The sequence below is a fragment of the Ochotona curzoniae genome, unplaced genomic scaffold, assembly GCF_017591425.1.
Source record: "Ochotona curzoniae isolate NIBS_2020 unplaced genomic scaffold, NIBS_Ocur_1.0 scaffold_4683, whole genome shotgun sequence".
In the NCBI taxonomy this organism is placed as follows: Eukaryota; Metazoa; Chordata; class Mammalia; order Lagomorpha; family Ochotonidae; genus Ochotona; species Ochotona curzoniae.
Genome location: NW_024467121.1, coordinates 11,179,424 through 11,195,441, shown reverse-complemented (window position 1 = coordinate 11,195,441; position 16,018 = coordinate 11,179,424). Strand labels below are relative to the sequence as shown.

Here is a 16,018-nt window from a genome sequence, read left to right as displayed (position 1 = left end):
CATAGGGGAATCCTCATCAGGTTCTGAAACAACTCTGTCCCACACCGTCTCGGCTGTGCTTTGTGACTTGCAAAGTTAATTCCATTTTACTGTGTGTAATCCTCGCTTCTGCAAAAAAGGCAGGAGAGTTTTACAAAACAAATATGAAGACCAAAGTTAAAAACAGAGAAATGTTGAAGCAGAGAATATTGCCTTGAATTTATTGAATACTATTCACCATCAATGGGAGAATATTAATGCAGTGTCTCATCTAATTTTACCAAACTAAACTTCAACAGACATTTTAATTTCCCATATCACAAGTATCATGGGTAACCTCCCTTGATTGAATCTGGCCTTCTGTGACTCTTAAAAAAAAAAAAAAAAAAACTTGGAACCTACGAATATTCTTTTTTCCTTAATAAAGCCAGAAACATTTTTTTTTTACCAGTTAAATACTACTATTTAGTAATGGTAGTAGTTTTACTGTTTTCCAGATTTATTTGTTTGAAATGAAGAGTAACAAAGAGTTAGACTGAGAGAAAGATAGCTTCCATTCTCTGGCACACTTAAATGGCCCCGATAGTGGGAGCTGGGCCAGCCTGAGCCCGGAAGGCTGGAACTCCATCAGGGTCTTCCCGGGAGTGACAGGTGCTCCCCCGCCCCTCCCCCATCCTCCATCCCCCATCCCCCCAAGCTCTGTGATTATCTGTTGCCTTCCTAAGTGCCTAAGGGGTGGCCTGGAGAGTTCGAGAAGCACTGCGGACTTAACAGATGTCCAAATGGATTGCCAGAGACGTGGCGATTTAACCACTATGCCACAGTGCTGGCCATGTGGTAAGACATCTGGGGACTCTCTCCTGACCCCCCACTCTTGCCTGATCCCCAATACTGTAAGGACTGGGCCTATTTTGTAAATTTCTGTGTATCAATACCCGGCTGCTAATGGACATAGCAGGTAGCCACAGAAGTTCCTGTGTGAGATTCAGTCTACTTATGCGCCCTGTATTTATACCTGATGATTTTCTGAAAATTACATTTTTCATTTTATCTGAATTGTATCCAAAATTAGGTTTATGCTTGTAAAAAATACACAAGCTTTTAAGTATCAGGCAATGCATGTTAAAATGACAAATTCACATTCTATAAGGATGGGAATAAAGAAACACTCAAAATACTAATATTCACCATGACTTTGAAATGCGCTGCAAGGAGCCTCTAGTGAGGCCATTTGCAGCATAGGAAACAGCTTTCCCCTTCAGCGAGGATTGGTCCTAGTGCTCTGGAGCCTGGCTTTCCTTGCGAATTCCTTTGAGAATCCAGGGGTTCACCATCACAAGCTTGAGGAAAAACCTGCCCCAGGATAACCAGTTCCTAAATATTACCCGCTGCGGGTTGCTGGGGTGTTTGGTCAAGCTGTGGAAGGTTCAAGGCAAAGGCACGTCCATTCCTGGACACAGACTCAAGGATGGGTCCCCTGCAGGGTCAGTCCTGTCTCCCTCATAGAACAAGGGCCATGGTCCTCCTCACAGAACCTGCACAACGGTTACGACGGACAGGAACACTTTTAACTTCTGGCTCTCAAAGTCCCTCCCTCGACTCTCACAGCCGCGTAATTCAGCTACTCTAATCTTCTGAATGTCAATTTACAAAACCTTCTAAAATTATTTTACATACTCCATCCCCTTTGAACTATTTTAAAAAGGATATTAATCACGCGATTGTGAACTGAGGACTATATTAGTAGCTAAGGTTCAGTTTTCCATTTTGAACTTTAAAAATGTTCATTCATCATATTCTTGGAATTGCTCTTGAAAATGAACACACTGGTGTATTTTAGGAGATAATATTTATTTAAACACACACTCATTTGTGAGTCTTAATTTGAATTGTATACACATGCAAGGGAAAACCTACTCGTTAACCTCGGTGAGGGGTATTTTGAGATTGTCCTCTGCAAAATAAACAGATTTCTTCCAATTAGAAGTAAACACTGCATGCTCATAGAATGAGGGCTATTGTATGACAAGTAACAAAGGAACTTTTAAGTTATATCCCTAGTTCTCAAACTTTAGCTGGCACGGATGGGGCAGGTGGCTTAGTAGAACGTAGTCGGTGATTTGGGGAAACCTTAGACGCCGCGGTTCTGATAGAAGTGTTCCACACAATCTGAGTACAGCCGATGCTACTCCTGCACTTGAGCTAATCCGATGCACTCCACTCCCGCAGGGACCCCGGGCTGGGGGCGGGCACCAGGCTGCTGTCACCCAGGGTCCCGGGGCTCAGCCCTGACCTATCCGGATGCCTCCGCGCTCCCACGGTTCCCCGCCGGTCGTCTTGTGGGGTCGGGGCCCTGCGGCTTGCGTCCCCCCTCCCCGGGTCAATGGAGCAGCTAACCCGAGGTTGAAGCGACCTGGAGGAGCTGGGGAAAAGGCTGAGAACGGAGGGTCAGGACGGAAGATGCGACTCCGGGGCGTGAAGGGACTGCGGAGCCCCGACCGGCCCCCTAGACTCGGGGTGACTGGAGGGGACAGGGGAGCCCCGACCGGCCGCCTAGACTCGGGGTGACGCAGGGGAAGGCGTCGGCTCCGAGGACTGTGCGGAAAACCGAGGCGGTTGTGTGAGACAAAGACGGCTGAAGCGGCGGAGGGGCAACCGGGCGGCCGCCAGGGAGCAGCCTGCTCGGCCGCTTTGCCCGAACTGGGGCCCGGCTCGGAGAGACGGAGACGCACTCTCCGGAGCGCGATCGGGCGCAGTCCGGCACGGTTCCCCCCAAACCCGGCTTCCTCAGCCGGGCTTCCCCGTCCCCGACCGGCGCCCGACTGCAGCGCTTGGCCGCGCACCTCCCAGCGCCGACTCCTTCAGCGTGCGGCAGGCCGCCTCTTATATACCCTGCTAAAAATAGCCTGCGAGGCTGTCCTCCAATCAGAGAGCGCAGAGTTCGAATTGACCCAATGAGGAGGGCCGTGATGGAGAGGCTCGGTCACGCCAGGCGGGGCCGCTGTGTGTTGTTGCTGGCGATTGGGGAGAGCTGACATCATCGGCACGCAGCCCTCGGACCGGACGCGAGCGGATTGGGCAGGACAGGGGGCGGGCCCGCGGCGAGTCACGTGGGGGGAGGGAGTGGGGGGAGCCAGCGGGGGAGGAGGGGGGGGAGCTGGCAGCGGAGCTTTGAATAGGGAAGTTTTGCAGGGGTTACGTTTGCAGTCAGTCCGGTGTTTGCAAATATTGTGTGGGCTCCGTGCGCTGCGGGCTGTTGGAGGGTCCGGACCGGGCGTCTGCTGGCCGTGCCATTGAGTTTGCATGAAACTTTCACCTGCGCTCGCGGGGAGAGTTTCAGCTCCGACTCCAGACCGCACACCTCCTTGTGTTCCCGACAGCGGGGACTGTCTTTTCCAACCCGACATGGATGTGCTCCCAATGTGCAGCATCTTCCAGGAACTCCAGATTGTGCACGAAACGGGCTACTTCTCGGCGCTCCCGTCCCTGGAGGAATATTGGCAACAGGTAAATAGGGATATATATCTATATATCTATATTTTTTCCCCCCGTGTCCAGGGCGCCGAGGAAGGAGTGCTCGAAGGAGGCTCAAGCAGGATGGTGTGTGATCGGAGGAGGAGGATGGTGGTGGTTGCTCGGATGAAAAAAAAAAATTTTTTTTTTCCCCCAAACCCTTGAAATCCTCCTGAACGCCCGGTGCCGCCTGGGCTGTGGAAGGCACCCACGGTGGGCTTTCTGCAGCGCGCGGCGGAGTTGACAGCGCGGGTGCAGCCAGCCCGGCGAGCTCCCCCAGCGCGTCCGAGCTCCGGGAGCATCCACCCCACGGGGAAACCCGAACTCCTCGGCCTGAGCCCGGCTCCGAGCCCTTGGCACAAGTTCGGTGCTTGTACCGAATCCAAACTCCACAGCTGGACCTTGTCATAGGAACGAACTCGTCTTGGCTGCCAAGGTTTTTTTTTTCTCAATTTTTTTTCCTAAAGAGATTTTTGTTTTTGTTTTTCCTCCTTGGTGTTGACCCGTGCAGATATATTATTTTTTACCTTTTTTTGCCAATGAAACATAAGAATTTTTTTTTCCACTTTCGGCCATTTCCATTTTTTTTCCTTCTTTGGCAGTCATAAGATTAGCCTAGATCATATTTTTTCTTTACCTGATCCTCTTGTTGACCAGAAAAAAAAAAAAAAACGAAAGAAAGAAAAACACCAGTGTTTGCACACCAGTGACTGTGAGTCATATGACAGGGAGCCCTTCCTAATTGCCTCAAGTCTTAGTTTGGGAAGAAGAGAGCCCTGGTTTCCGGCATTTTCCTGGACCTGGAAATTTTTTGGCATTGGGAATTTTAGAAACTTAATTTTTTTTTCCTCCTTCTAATTCTTTGGATCCCTCACACTTGCCCATTGTCTCAAAAAGATGCGAGGAGGTTTCCGTGTTGTGTCTAGGCACTGCTGTGCTGTTTGCTTTCTGTCACAAAGTGAATTAGCAGATCAAATAGATTCTGTGCGTTTCAAAGCCTAGAAAGCTTTTAAGAAGGATGAAATGCAAAGTGTGGCAGCCTTCAGATGCCTGCTTAATTGTTCACAATCCTTTCCTGCCTTCCTCTCCCCCTCCCCCCCTTTTTCCTAGGACCCGATTGAAATTGATCTAAGTAGTTTCCTTGGGGAGTTTGGGATTTGGGCAGCTAGCCAGACCTGGCTCCTGGTGGCCTTCTCAGGCTTTTAAACTCTGAGAGCTTCCTTCTGGTCCCCAGTGCTCATCGGCATAATGGAGATTTTAAATTAGCCAGATTATGAAAGTTTAACAAGATCTCAATAAATGTGCTTTCCCTGGTCTTTGGAACATCGATAAAATACATTGCCACCTCTCTTCGCAACACTCTGGTGTGCACTCTAACTCAGATGTCTGATTTTAGGGAGGGGGTGGAGGAGAGAAAACAATGATCTCCCCCCTCCCCCCTTAGGGTGAGTCTGTGGGGAGGGGGAAAGATGTGCCCATAGGATGTTAGAAGACACATCTCTAAGTAAGCAGGAGCCCCTTGGGTAGCCCTGTGCTCAGGGTGGTTCGTGCCCTGCAAATGTTCTTTGGAAAAGAGCAGTTTGTTGTAGCAATTTCAGTCTGTGGAATTGCCAGGAGTACAGACAGCCTTATATGGGCATGCGGGCAATGCATCCTAGGGAAGTATCAGGGCAGACATGGTTTAATCCTAAAATGTTTCCTACCATTTTTCTTTTCCAGTGGCTAGAAAGTTTGAAATGGTGGGGAGAGGGGATGCTGATCTCGGCAGTTGTAGCTTCTTGAAAGGTTGGTTTGTGGGGCTGGGGAGGGGCACCCTGTCCATGACACACTGCATGTATATTTGAACCCAGTCCTTATTTGGCTGCTGGTCAGAATTTCAAAAGGAAGTCTCCTTTGGCATTGCGTGAAAGAAATAGGAGTGATGACTCATACAGTTGTACTCTTGGCCAGGAGATCAAGTTCTTGTTCATTGTGGGACTCCCAGCAGGGCCCTGGAGTAATTTCCCCCTTGCATCCTTGACAATAGCAGATGGCCATTCTGGAATCATTCCCCCACTTCTGTTGTGGAAGCTTCTTGTTTTTCTCTGACCACTGTAGAAGTAATTAAAGTTTTGTGGCATGCAATGGCCCTGCACTTCGGGAATGGTATTCTTTGAAAAATGGACTCCGTCTGGGCTAAACAGGAAGCGGGTGGTTTGTCTGCAGCTCCATTGATGGCCTTGGCTACGGACAGTTAGCTGCTGTCTGTGCTGTGCGCATGACCCGGTGCTGTCAGCTGGGTCCCCAGCAGGGTCCATCCGAACCCATCACGTGCTGTGCAATCTTTTCTGTCCTGTTGTGTGGATACTTGTGGTTTGTGAAGGGTGGATGGCTGGGGCTTTCCTTAATACCCAAGGTTCTTGAGAATGGCAGATAATCTGGTTAAACCTGTTTGGGCTGAAGTGGGGTGGTGGTGGTGGTGGTGATGAGCATAAGGCTGATTTTCTTTGTGTGGTTTACGGGGAAACTCATTAGGAAACTCATTAGAAACGTCAACACTTGTAACTATAGCAAAGAAACAGGCTTAGCGATTGTCACTCATTGTGGCCCTTCCTCCAACCCCGGGGGAAGCAAAGAGAGGTTTTCCTCTCTGCTTTTCCTTCTGAATTCTTATCCATTCCTAGAAACAAATTTCGTCTAACTTTGCTATGAACATGGATTCCAATTGCAGGAGACTTTGCACCCTTAAGTGATACTGCAGCAGTTCTACCTGCCCTTTGTTCCTGCATGTTTTTGGAGATGTGCTGTTGGTTCCATTTTCAGTAGTCGTAGCAGTCACGTGGTTTCTCTTGATTCCCTTTGCACAGACCTGCCTGGAATTGGAACGTTACCTCCAGAGCGAGCCCTGCTATGTCTCAAGCTCAGAAATCAAATTTGACAGCCAGGAAGATCTGTGGACCAAAATTATTCTGGCTCGAGAGAAAAAGGAGGAATCCGAACTCAAGATTCATTCTAGTCCTCCGGAGGATTCTCTCATGAGTCCGGACTTTAGTTATAACTTAGAGACCAACAGCCTAAACTCAGATGTCAGCAGCGAATCATCTGACAGCTCGGAGGAACTTTCACCCACTTCAAAGTTTACCTCTGACCCCATCAGCGACGTCCTTGTCAATTCAGGAAACCTGAGCTCCTCTGTCACTTCCACGCCTCCGTCTTCTCCAGAACTGAGCAGGGAACCTTCTCAATTGTGGGGGTGTGGACCTGGAGAACTACCCTCCCCTGGAAAGGTGCGCAGTGGGACTTCGGGGAAGCCAGGAGACAAAGGCGACGCCTCCCCAGATGGCAGGAGGAGGGTACATCGGTGCCACTTCAATGGCTGCAGAAAAGTTTACACCAAAAGTTCCCACTTGAAAGCACATCAGCGTACTCACACAGGTCAGTTCCCTCCTGGGCCCACAAGGTTGGCCATGGGTGGGCCACTGAATCCCATCAGCCCTGGGCAGGAGCTGGGGCTGCCCAGTGTGCGTTTAGAGCAGAGAAACCCTCACTTTTGCGGAATTGGGTCTCTCTGGTGTGCAGTGTAGAGTCATGAACACTGGGTGCTTGATTTGGGTGCATGGTTAACAGTCAGTAGATTAAACAAGCAGGAGGCCAGACTGACACCCAGCCTTCCCTTCACTGTCACAATTCAGTTTATCAAGGACCCTTAATGTCCCTTGGACCAAGGCACAGACAGGTGTTACATGGAATCATCCCTCCATTTTTGAAATGAAACAGAAAGGTCAAGACCAAGGGTCGCTGGGCAGCTTGGAGAATGCTTGCATTGACGGTAAAGGTGTGAAGTGCAAGTGAAACCCCATATGCCTTGTAAGCAGCAGTATGAATTAGTAGGTGTTTATTCAGAATTTCTTTGGTTTTCTGCTACATGACCATTATGATGGCTTAATGAAATGTCACATAGTAGGTAAATGTTTCGTTTAAAAATACCCTGAGCATCTCCATTACAGTGAATGAAAATTTAGACTCGGAGGGATCTTAGACATCATGTGGTGCAAATTCTTAAATTATCAGCAAGAGAGCAATGACAGACCCCCAAGTCAGGAGTCCGAAGGCTTGCTGACAGCTCAGCTGGGGATTCGTGCGTCTTGAAACAACTCTACCTCTGTCCTCAACATGGACACGAAATCGGTCTGGGCAACTTCTTTCCTCTCAGCTAGCACTTTAATTGAAATCACATTTATAAATTGACCAAGGAATAGAGTCAATGTGGTCATTTGATTGCCATTTAGAAAGTGATTTGAAAGCCTTGAAATGGAGTTTCCCAGAAACCCATGACTTCAGTTTTGTAGAAATGTAGAAGGTCCCAGGGGAAACTGCAAAGACTCATTCCACAGGGAAGTGAGTAAGGAACAAAATAATGCTGGAGAGAAACAGTTTCCATGGAGAAAGCAATAAAACTGCCCTCCACAGGGCTGTGGGTCCAGCAGGCTGACACCTCATCCAGCAAGTATTTCACCAGTCTGAGTAATTGTCATTGTTACACGTTAACTCTAATTGTGATAGCATGCACTTGGCCAAACATGGGTCTGAGGGACAACAGGCAGAGGCCAGAGGCTAGGTCCGGAAAGGGCTCTTCCTTGTGAGCCTGGGAAGCTGGGTTTTGGATTCTTATGCCCCCTGAGACCCTGAACTTGCATCCTGTCCCTGTATGTGTTTTATCTTCCTCTTCTCTCAGTGTGTCCCTGAAGTCCTGGCTCACTTGTTATATGCTCTCTTCCCAGGAGAAAAGCCTTACAGATGCTCATGGGAAGGGTGTGAGTGGCGTTTTGCAAGAAGCGATGAGTTAACCAGACACTTCCGAAAGCACACCGGTGCCAAGCCTTTTAAATGCTCTCACTGTGACAGGTATGTGCAGGAGGAAAAGATGTGTCCTGCCGTGGGAGCGCAGTAACTAATAGAGTAGGTGCAGAGTGATGTTTGATGGAAGTTCCCTACTATGTGTATGTATGTGTGTGTGTGTGTATACATGCAGTATATGTGAATGTACACACATACATGTATAGAACGACTTAGAAAGTCTTTAATCTATTATCTGAGCTAGAAAAACTGCAACAAGTTATGCCTAAGACTAAAGTGAGTTCCCTTATACTCTTTGAAAATTGGCCATCACTGATTTTTTTGTCATTAGAAGAAATCAGAAATGAGGTCGATTTATGTTCTCCCAAGATTTCACCAGCTGCTGGTTAACATTCTGTTAAATTGCAACACATCCCTATAAGCTGGACTGGCTCTCCGTGCAAACATGGGCAGTGGCCTTTCCTCAAGGAGAGGTGAGGCAGGAGAGTGTATGGACGTGAGGGAGTCAGGCTGTGATGAAGGAAAGGGTGGGGGCAGGACCTTGCTAAGGAAGTGAAGGATGAGAACCTAACTTTGCTTCTACTCTGCCCTTGCAGGTGTTTCTCCAGGTCTGACCACCTGGCCCTGCACATGAAGAGGCACCTCTGAGGGCGTAGAGGGGTGAATCCTGTGGGCTACAAGGCTTCCAGGCTGAGACAGCCACGGAAGGAGGGATGCGTGTTCCAGCCGAAGCATGCCATTTTGCACCCTACCCAGTTGCCTCCGGGGCCTCTCCTTTGGAAGGTCTTTTGAGGGCTAACAAAGTTATGGAAGAAGCGGCATAGCACCTGCGGTGCATGGTGTTTGGGTGACCCTGGACTCGCCACTGGTACCTAACCTTCCGAGTGGCTCCTAAGCCTTTGCTGTGAGCATGCGCACTGAGAATGTTAATGGTTGGGTTGATTGTATGTTGAGGATCTATTACTGATTGTATGATGAGGCAGACTTTTTTCCTTGTGGTAGTCAAACTGCAAGCGACAGAAAAAAAGTAGTTTGAATGTTTTGTATGTAAGGAATATACCATGAGATGAGATGACCACCAATCATTTCCTGGGAGGGTGTCCGCACCTTAGAAAAGAAAAAAAAAATCAAAAACAAACAAACAACAAAAAAAAATACACAAAAAATAAAAAATAAAAAAAGAAGGCAAGACTTGGAGGGTGGGAGTGGGAACTCAGGACCCCAGAGTGGTGAGTGGTATGAAGAGGGGGCTCCTCGTCCCCCACTTGTTTTGTATGCGAGGAACTTTTGATGTCTGGTGCAGCTATTAAAACGTGCAATGTGTCAAGTAGCTTGTTTTACTTGCTACAACAGAGCTCATTTGTAACCCATTGTATAAGCTGTGTATTTACAAATATAACACAATGATAACTTTTCCTTCTAATACAAAGAGTCATGCATGGTCTGGGGAACTCTACGCTTTTCCTTTTTAAAATCAGGACTGCAATCTTGATTCCAGTTAATGAGCAGCTAAGATACAGTTTGTCTATAACAGCAGTCCCTAGCCATCTGGGCCTGGCAAGACACAACGTTTCCCCCTTTAAATTTGTAACACTCCCTTCTAGAAAAGGCATTGTGCAGCATAGGGTTATTTTTTTAAAAGGTTCTGATTTGGAATGAACTCTCTGGAGAATTTTGTGATGCCCTTAGAAGACATTTGGACACGTGAGGTGTCCAAACACCGGGCTGGAAATTGCTGGTCTAATATTACATTAGGCTAAGAACCTAAAAAAATGTTCTCAGTTAGGTGGATAAAACCACTAAAGCTTAGAAACTGTTTTCTCATGCAGCTATGATTCTCTTATTTATGCCTTGAGGACTCATTTCTGGTTTTCTAGCTGTTAATGCACTGTTGACCTTCATAATGGTGCCTTATGCAAGTGACCCCTTCTGTGGGGGTCTCGTACAGGGGTAAGGGTGATGCATGCTTTATTAAGGCTCTCTTTTCACCTGGCATTGTACTGTATCAATGTATAATACAGAAAAGAAATCTCTTTAAGGTCCTCCTTTCCAAACAGACGAAAATTCCCTTAATATGTCAGTATTTGTTCAATATTTACACCACTTGACTGTCAGTATTGAGATGGAAAACATAATGATGGAAAAGTCTGACCAATTCTGCCACCATGAGACTTTCATATAGACCTTGCACTCCGGCTGTATTTAATATGTAACATTTTCACACATATTAAAAGATACAGAAGTATAAAAAAAAAAGTCAGTGTATTTGCTTAAAAGGCACAAGTTTCACTTATCTAGCTATCTGTTGGTAATACAGAAAGTATACTACTTTTTTTTTAAAGTGGGCGGAATTCTTGTGTATGTATATTTGTGTGTATAGGATGTGTATGTGTATATATATATTATATATATAGATAATATATAAATATTTTTTTTAAGGAGAGACTAGAATGTTTAGCTAGAAAATTCTACAGCCTGTGAAGAGATATTTCAAAATGGCCATAAAGGAGGTAAAAATGAAAACTATAGCTTTTATAGAGGCTTTATCTTTAATTTAATGATTTGCTGAAGACTTTCTTGGCATTGAATCTATTCCGGACTGCCTGCCTCCTCATCATGGTTGGCACGTCTTAATAGGATACCTTGGGCCGTTCCAAAGTGGCAGAAACACAATACCGGCACACTGGTTGGACTCAGACACTCTAAGGTTTTGATTTTTGAATTTCAGCCTTATTAGAAGATCTAACCTAAGAGTATGCTAATCACGGGAATTCTTTTTTAGAACATTTTTTATGCAGATGAAGCTATTTTTTTTCCCTGAATGTGGATTTTTCCAGTTTTTTCCAGAAGTAATTCCTCCGAATTGGCATACCACAGCTGATATTTCGTCAAGATGCTGGCTTGCATGTTTCTTCACACACACACACCCCACACACACACACACACACACACACACACACACACACACACACACGAGTCTGGCTGGGCTGGTATTTTGTTTGATCTTCCTGGGAATGAGCAATGATGAAAGCTCACGTAACTGGTTTTTTAATCTGGCTCATGAATACTTTTACCTAAAAGAATTCCTTTCATTTTGTTTAGGAAGGGAAATGCACTTTTCTTTTGGTGATTCAAAATCCAAGCCCTTGATTTGCCAGGGTTTGGGAAAACTCCTTTTTTGGCCCTGCTGTGTGCTTAGCCATAACAATTCCATTAAGCAAGATGGTAAACAAAAGATGAAAAAAAAAAAAAAACCAACCCTTGCACTGGCTTGTCTCACTTACGAAACACCGTCAGAGCTGTTTGACTGGGTGGGGCTGGGTGCCGTATATGTCAAGGCCTGTAATTTTCATAATAAGTAAGTACATCACAAAGTACATTCTGGTCAGGTGATAACTGAGCCTCAATCAAGCAGAAACTTTTTTGCTTGAAATAAAAAAAAAAATTTCTATTAGTGAAATTTCCTTTTCCTTTTTTTTTTTTTGGAAGCACCCTGTTATCTAAAGAATCTTTGTAAGATTTTTGTAAAATTTTGTTTTACAAGATTTTATTTGAAATTGTTTTTTGCAAGATTGTTATATTTCTGTATGAATGTATTTTTTATTGGAATAACATAAAATAATTCTTATCAGGATCTCGAGTCTGGTTGTTTCCCTGGGGAGGGGTGGGGGGATGGGGTGCAGGAGGGGAGGGGTGGATGTTGAAACAGATTCCTGCGGTATTAATCACCCTGGCCTGCTCCTGGAGATTTCCATTGTGCAACGCGAAGGGCCATTTGCCTGTTCCAGTCCTTTCCTCTGCACTCACCACGGCCTGTCCTGGGAGCAGGCGTGAGGAACCTGACCTTCCACTCTCAGAAATGCTTCAGATGTTCTCCAAAGATTGACAAAACCACTACCCAGCTTTGAGGCACAGAAGGAAAACACTTGCTGTGTTTTATCTTCCTGTCATTCAAGTCCGGGAATGTATTCCAAAGGCATGTGTACAATGAGAAACTCCAGCGCTGACTCCCTCTCACTTCCCACATCCCCTGGCAGCCCCTCTCCAGCTAAGCATTCAGAGCTGGGCTTGCCTTCCCAGAGATGGCTTGGCCACACACACACACACACACACACACACACACACACACACACCTGCTGAGGTGTGTCTTGGAGGAGAGAGGATGGAGGAGCATTGGGAAGGGGGTGGCCTCTGCCTCTGACCTTCCTCCCTTCATTCTTGAACACCCAGCCTTTGCCATGCTGAGTCAAATGGGACAGAAAATAGAAGATCCTACTGCCAGAGGATCTTTATATCATCGGCAAAGGCCACCGCGATGCCTTAAGTCTGGAGTGTGAAAATAAAAATACACAGCTTTGTGTCCTGTAGGGCTGTTCCAGTGAGGTGCTTTTGATGTCATTCTGAATTTTCCTTTGCTGTATGGATTGGTTTGAATTGATCCATCTAGGAGTCTATGTTCAGTCTGTATTAGACTGCCCAGTAGTGATAGGGAAAGATCAATGTGTGTTTCTCTGGGAATGAATGCCTTAGCATTGTTCATATCTCCCCAATAAGAGTGCTCTTCATTTTAGGTGGCTTAAATGCTCACTGCTTTCTATTGTAGTAGAAATGGGCATGTGAAGCTCTGTAATTGGAAAGAGAAAGTCTACAGGCGTGTCCACATTAGGAATTTTAGAGCTTTCTTTCCGTAACTATGGTAAAAAATCCCACCCATGTGGAAGGAGCTGTGGCGGGGTGGGGTGCTGGGAGCAGGTGACATTTTTGTCAGGATTCATGGGTGTGCTGTGACTAATGGGTGAATTGCCCTGACCATACAGTCTAAATAAAGTCTTGAGCATGCATTCTCAGCCACTAAGACTTGACCACTTTGTCATGCAAGGGCTATGCCGAACACCCAAGTTATGTTCAGATGAGGCTGTTAGCAGAACTGTAGCACAGGGAATCAGCTGTAAAGCTAGAATATTTATAGAAGTCTCAAATATTTCAGTCTGCTTTACAAAAAAAATTTTTTTTGAAATCTAGCTGAAAGAAGGGAAATGCTCTAGCTCTAATGAGCATGCTGAGCTGCACACGGGCCTCCTTGACTTCTTGCTAAAATTGTTTGGGCTAGGTCACACAGGTCTAGCATTTTCTGTAGCACTACAATTCTGCGGTCTCTGAGTATAGGGTGGACTTCAAATTACATGTTCAGCATCGTCAGAGTGCTTGCTGGAGATCTAGAAAGCTTTCTCCTGGGCAACAGGAGAAAGTATTGTTGAAGAAGATTGCTCTAAAAATGGAAAACAATCATTTCCAACTGACCTTTGCCCTTTTACAATTAAGTTTTTCAGGCAGTTAGTGCTATATAGCACATGTTTTTGTTTTTTTAAAATTAAAGGCAACAAAATAACGGAGTTTAATCACAAGATGACTGCTGTAGCCATCGGTGAATCTAGGTTTTCCTCAAGTTCCCAGCTTACCAACGTCTTTCCATGTCTAAGGGGTCCCCTAAATGTTCCAGGAACAATGGGGATCATTCAAAAGAAGCATTGTGTTCTTACATTGTAATTGCTGCATAGACCATGTGCAGCTTCTATCACAGCCACTTTTTGGTGGGTTTTAGCATTATGCCCCCTTGAGTAATTTTTTTAATAATTTACCTTTCAAACTGATGTTAGTCCGTACCCAAAATTTGACGACCATGAATATATTGATAGCTATCACATACATCTTGTTATGTCTTTATGAATTGGGAGGCAGTATGTTTTAGATACATATCTCTCACATAATGCCATGTACAGTAAATGCTGTGACCATTTCACAGATGAGGAAGACTGAGGCTGTTGGAAACTGCCTTTTTCCCAAAGTCATTCGGCTGGGAAACAGAAGGATCCGTGTCTGGTGCAAGACTCTTGGGTGCCAAAGCTCTTGACTGAGATCACCATCCTATGATGCTATTTGTCTTGCCGCAACCCTCGGGAAAGTCTTCTGTTCAATCTAGAGGATTCACCCTAAAGTGGTGTTACACTGAAAAGAGGGCTCGCTCACTGCTCAGAGACACTAACGCTGTAAAATGTGTTGTAACGCTGAGAAAACAAAAGTAACCATTTTGAATTGCTTTCAAGATATGAGACAGATGGCACGTATTTATTGTTAATGTGTAAGAATATAGAGAAAGCAATTGGGGATGTGACATCCTGCATTAATTGGCAGGAATCACCTAATGTACATAGTTAAGATACAAAGAGAAGAAAATTAGGTCCATGCATCACACAAATGAGGCAATACAGCAAAGTGTATTTAACTAGATTTATTTTATAGCAGGGTCTTTCTGCTTCACTCTAAGTAATTTTAATGAGAATTCTCTGAACCGTCTGTGAATGAAAAGAGACAAAGGAGAGAGTAAATCTGGATCCCACATGGCCTGGTAGAAGCCATGTTGGACTGAGCAGACACTGAAGATTCGCCAGGAAGACAGAGTTCATCAGAGTGTGCACCGTCCCTGCATACTCCAGTTGCTATGCCACTCACACACCTCCTTGGCGTAACCTGTGAAGATGGATGGATTGACATCAATGGGCAGGTAGACAATAAAGAGACCTCATGAGCATGATCTTGGACTTTTTTTCTATGTGATCTCTGGTCTCAAATCTGCCAGAAACAGCTTCTAAAGAAATAAAATCCAGCAATTGCAAATGCTTGGATAATAGGTGACTACGCATTATACCTCACACTGTCATTTTGCTAAGATGTGCCCTTTGTCTATGACAAAGCACATTTATAGGTGACTTGCATGTTACCACCATGCATGGTTCTGGCCTCCTTGATTTCTTAAGTTTCACTTTACCACATTTCATTTTGATTGGGCAAGACTGATTTCCAGATGCGCAAGATAGTTAATGACATGCACTGACATTGTCAATCGACTCACTGGAAAACCAGGTAGCATTACCGGAGCATGGTTTTTCTGTTTGTGTTAGTGAGGGAAAGAGAAAGCAGGAAAGCTAAGAAGGCAGTGACAGGCTATGTTCCGAATCTTCAGTTTCAGAAAGGAATTTGAAAAATCCTTCTCTATCATGCCCACTCTCGATTCTTCTTTATACCATCCTCCACAAAACACGTTATTTATTCATAAACTGGAAAGCTGGAGCAAGCCAGCACATCTTCAGACATGTGTTATCTGTACAGTTGTTGATGAAAAAAAAAATAACTCTTCTTGATAAATTTGTCTTTGGGGAAATTCAACTATGTAAGTCATTTCCTTCATCAAAATTAAAGGGAACATTAGTCTTAGCTACAGATTTAAAGCACTGTGCTAAAAAGATCCAAATTTAAAATAGCTCTGTCCTCATACCCTGTCACAAGATGGACATCAGGAGACAGCAGATACTGGGGAGTTGATAGTGCAAGGGGCCACTGAAACAGCCTCCATTCTCAGGTGGCTGCCAGCACTATGCCTTAGATTTCAGGAGGGTGCATTACACAGTGAATGGAGCCCTTACTGCATGTAGTGGGAGTGCCCAACGATGGTCCCAAAGGACTTGGGTCTGCCTTCATGAATTCGCAGTGGAGTTTCTGCCTCAAGGTTCAAGTATGTCGCGAGGAGGAAACAGTGGCTACAGAACCAGGCCATGTTTCCCACCTTATCAGGAAGGTTCTGAGGTTTAGGACAAGAAGGCCTGCCCAGAGCTTCTGGCTCACCATAAATCAG

General features: G+C 45.5%; 1 protein-coding gene across 3 annotated transcripts; it reads left to right on the top strand.

The window, feature by feature from the left end:
* The first annotated feature begins 3,136 nt into the window (after window positions 1-3,136).
* KLF6 (Kruppel like factor 6) lies at window positions 3,137-11,232 on the top strand. Of its 3 annotated transcripts, none has more exons than XM_040968277.1 (4): window positions 3,137-3,486; window positions 6,339-6,906; window positions 8,253-8,376; window positions 8,925-11,232. In XM_040968277.1, exons 1-4 carry the CDS (start codon window positions 3,283-3,285, stop codon window positions 8,974-8,976), a joined length of 948 nt encoding a protein of 315 aa, XP_040824211.1. In that variant the 5' UTR covers window positions 3,137-3,282; the 3' UTR covers window positions 8,977-11,232. The 3 variants fall into 3 exon arrangements, with proteins under 3 accessions (XP_040824211.1, XP_040824213.1, XP_040824214.1); XM_040968279.1 differs by having other exon boundaries at window positions 3,159-3,486; window positions 6,339-6,795; window positions 8,256-8,376; XM_040968280.1 differs by lacking the exon at window positions 8,253-8,376 and having other exon boundaries at window positions 3,159-3,486.
* The last annotated feature ends 4,786 nt before the right edge of the window (window positions 11,233-16,018 follow it).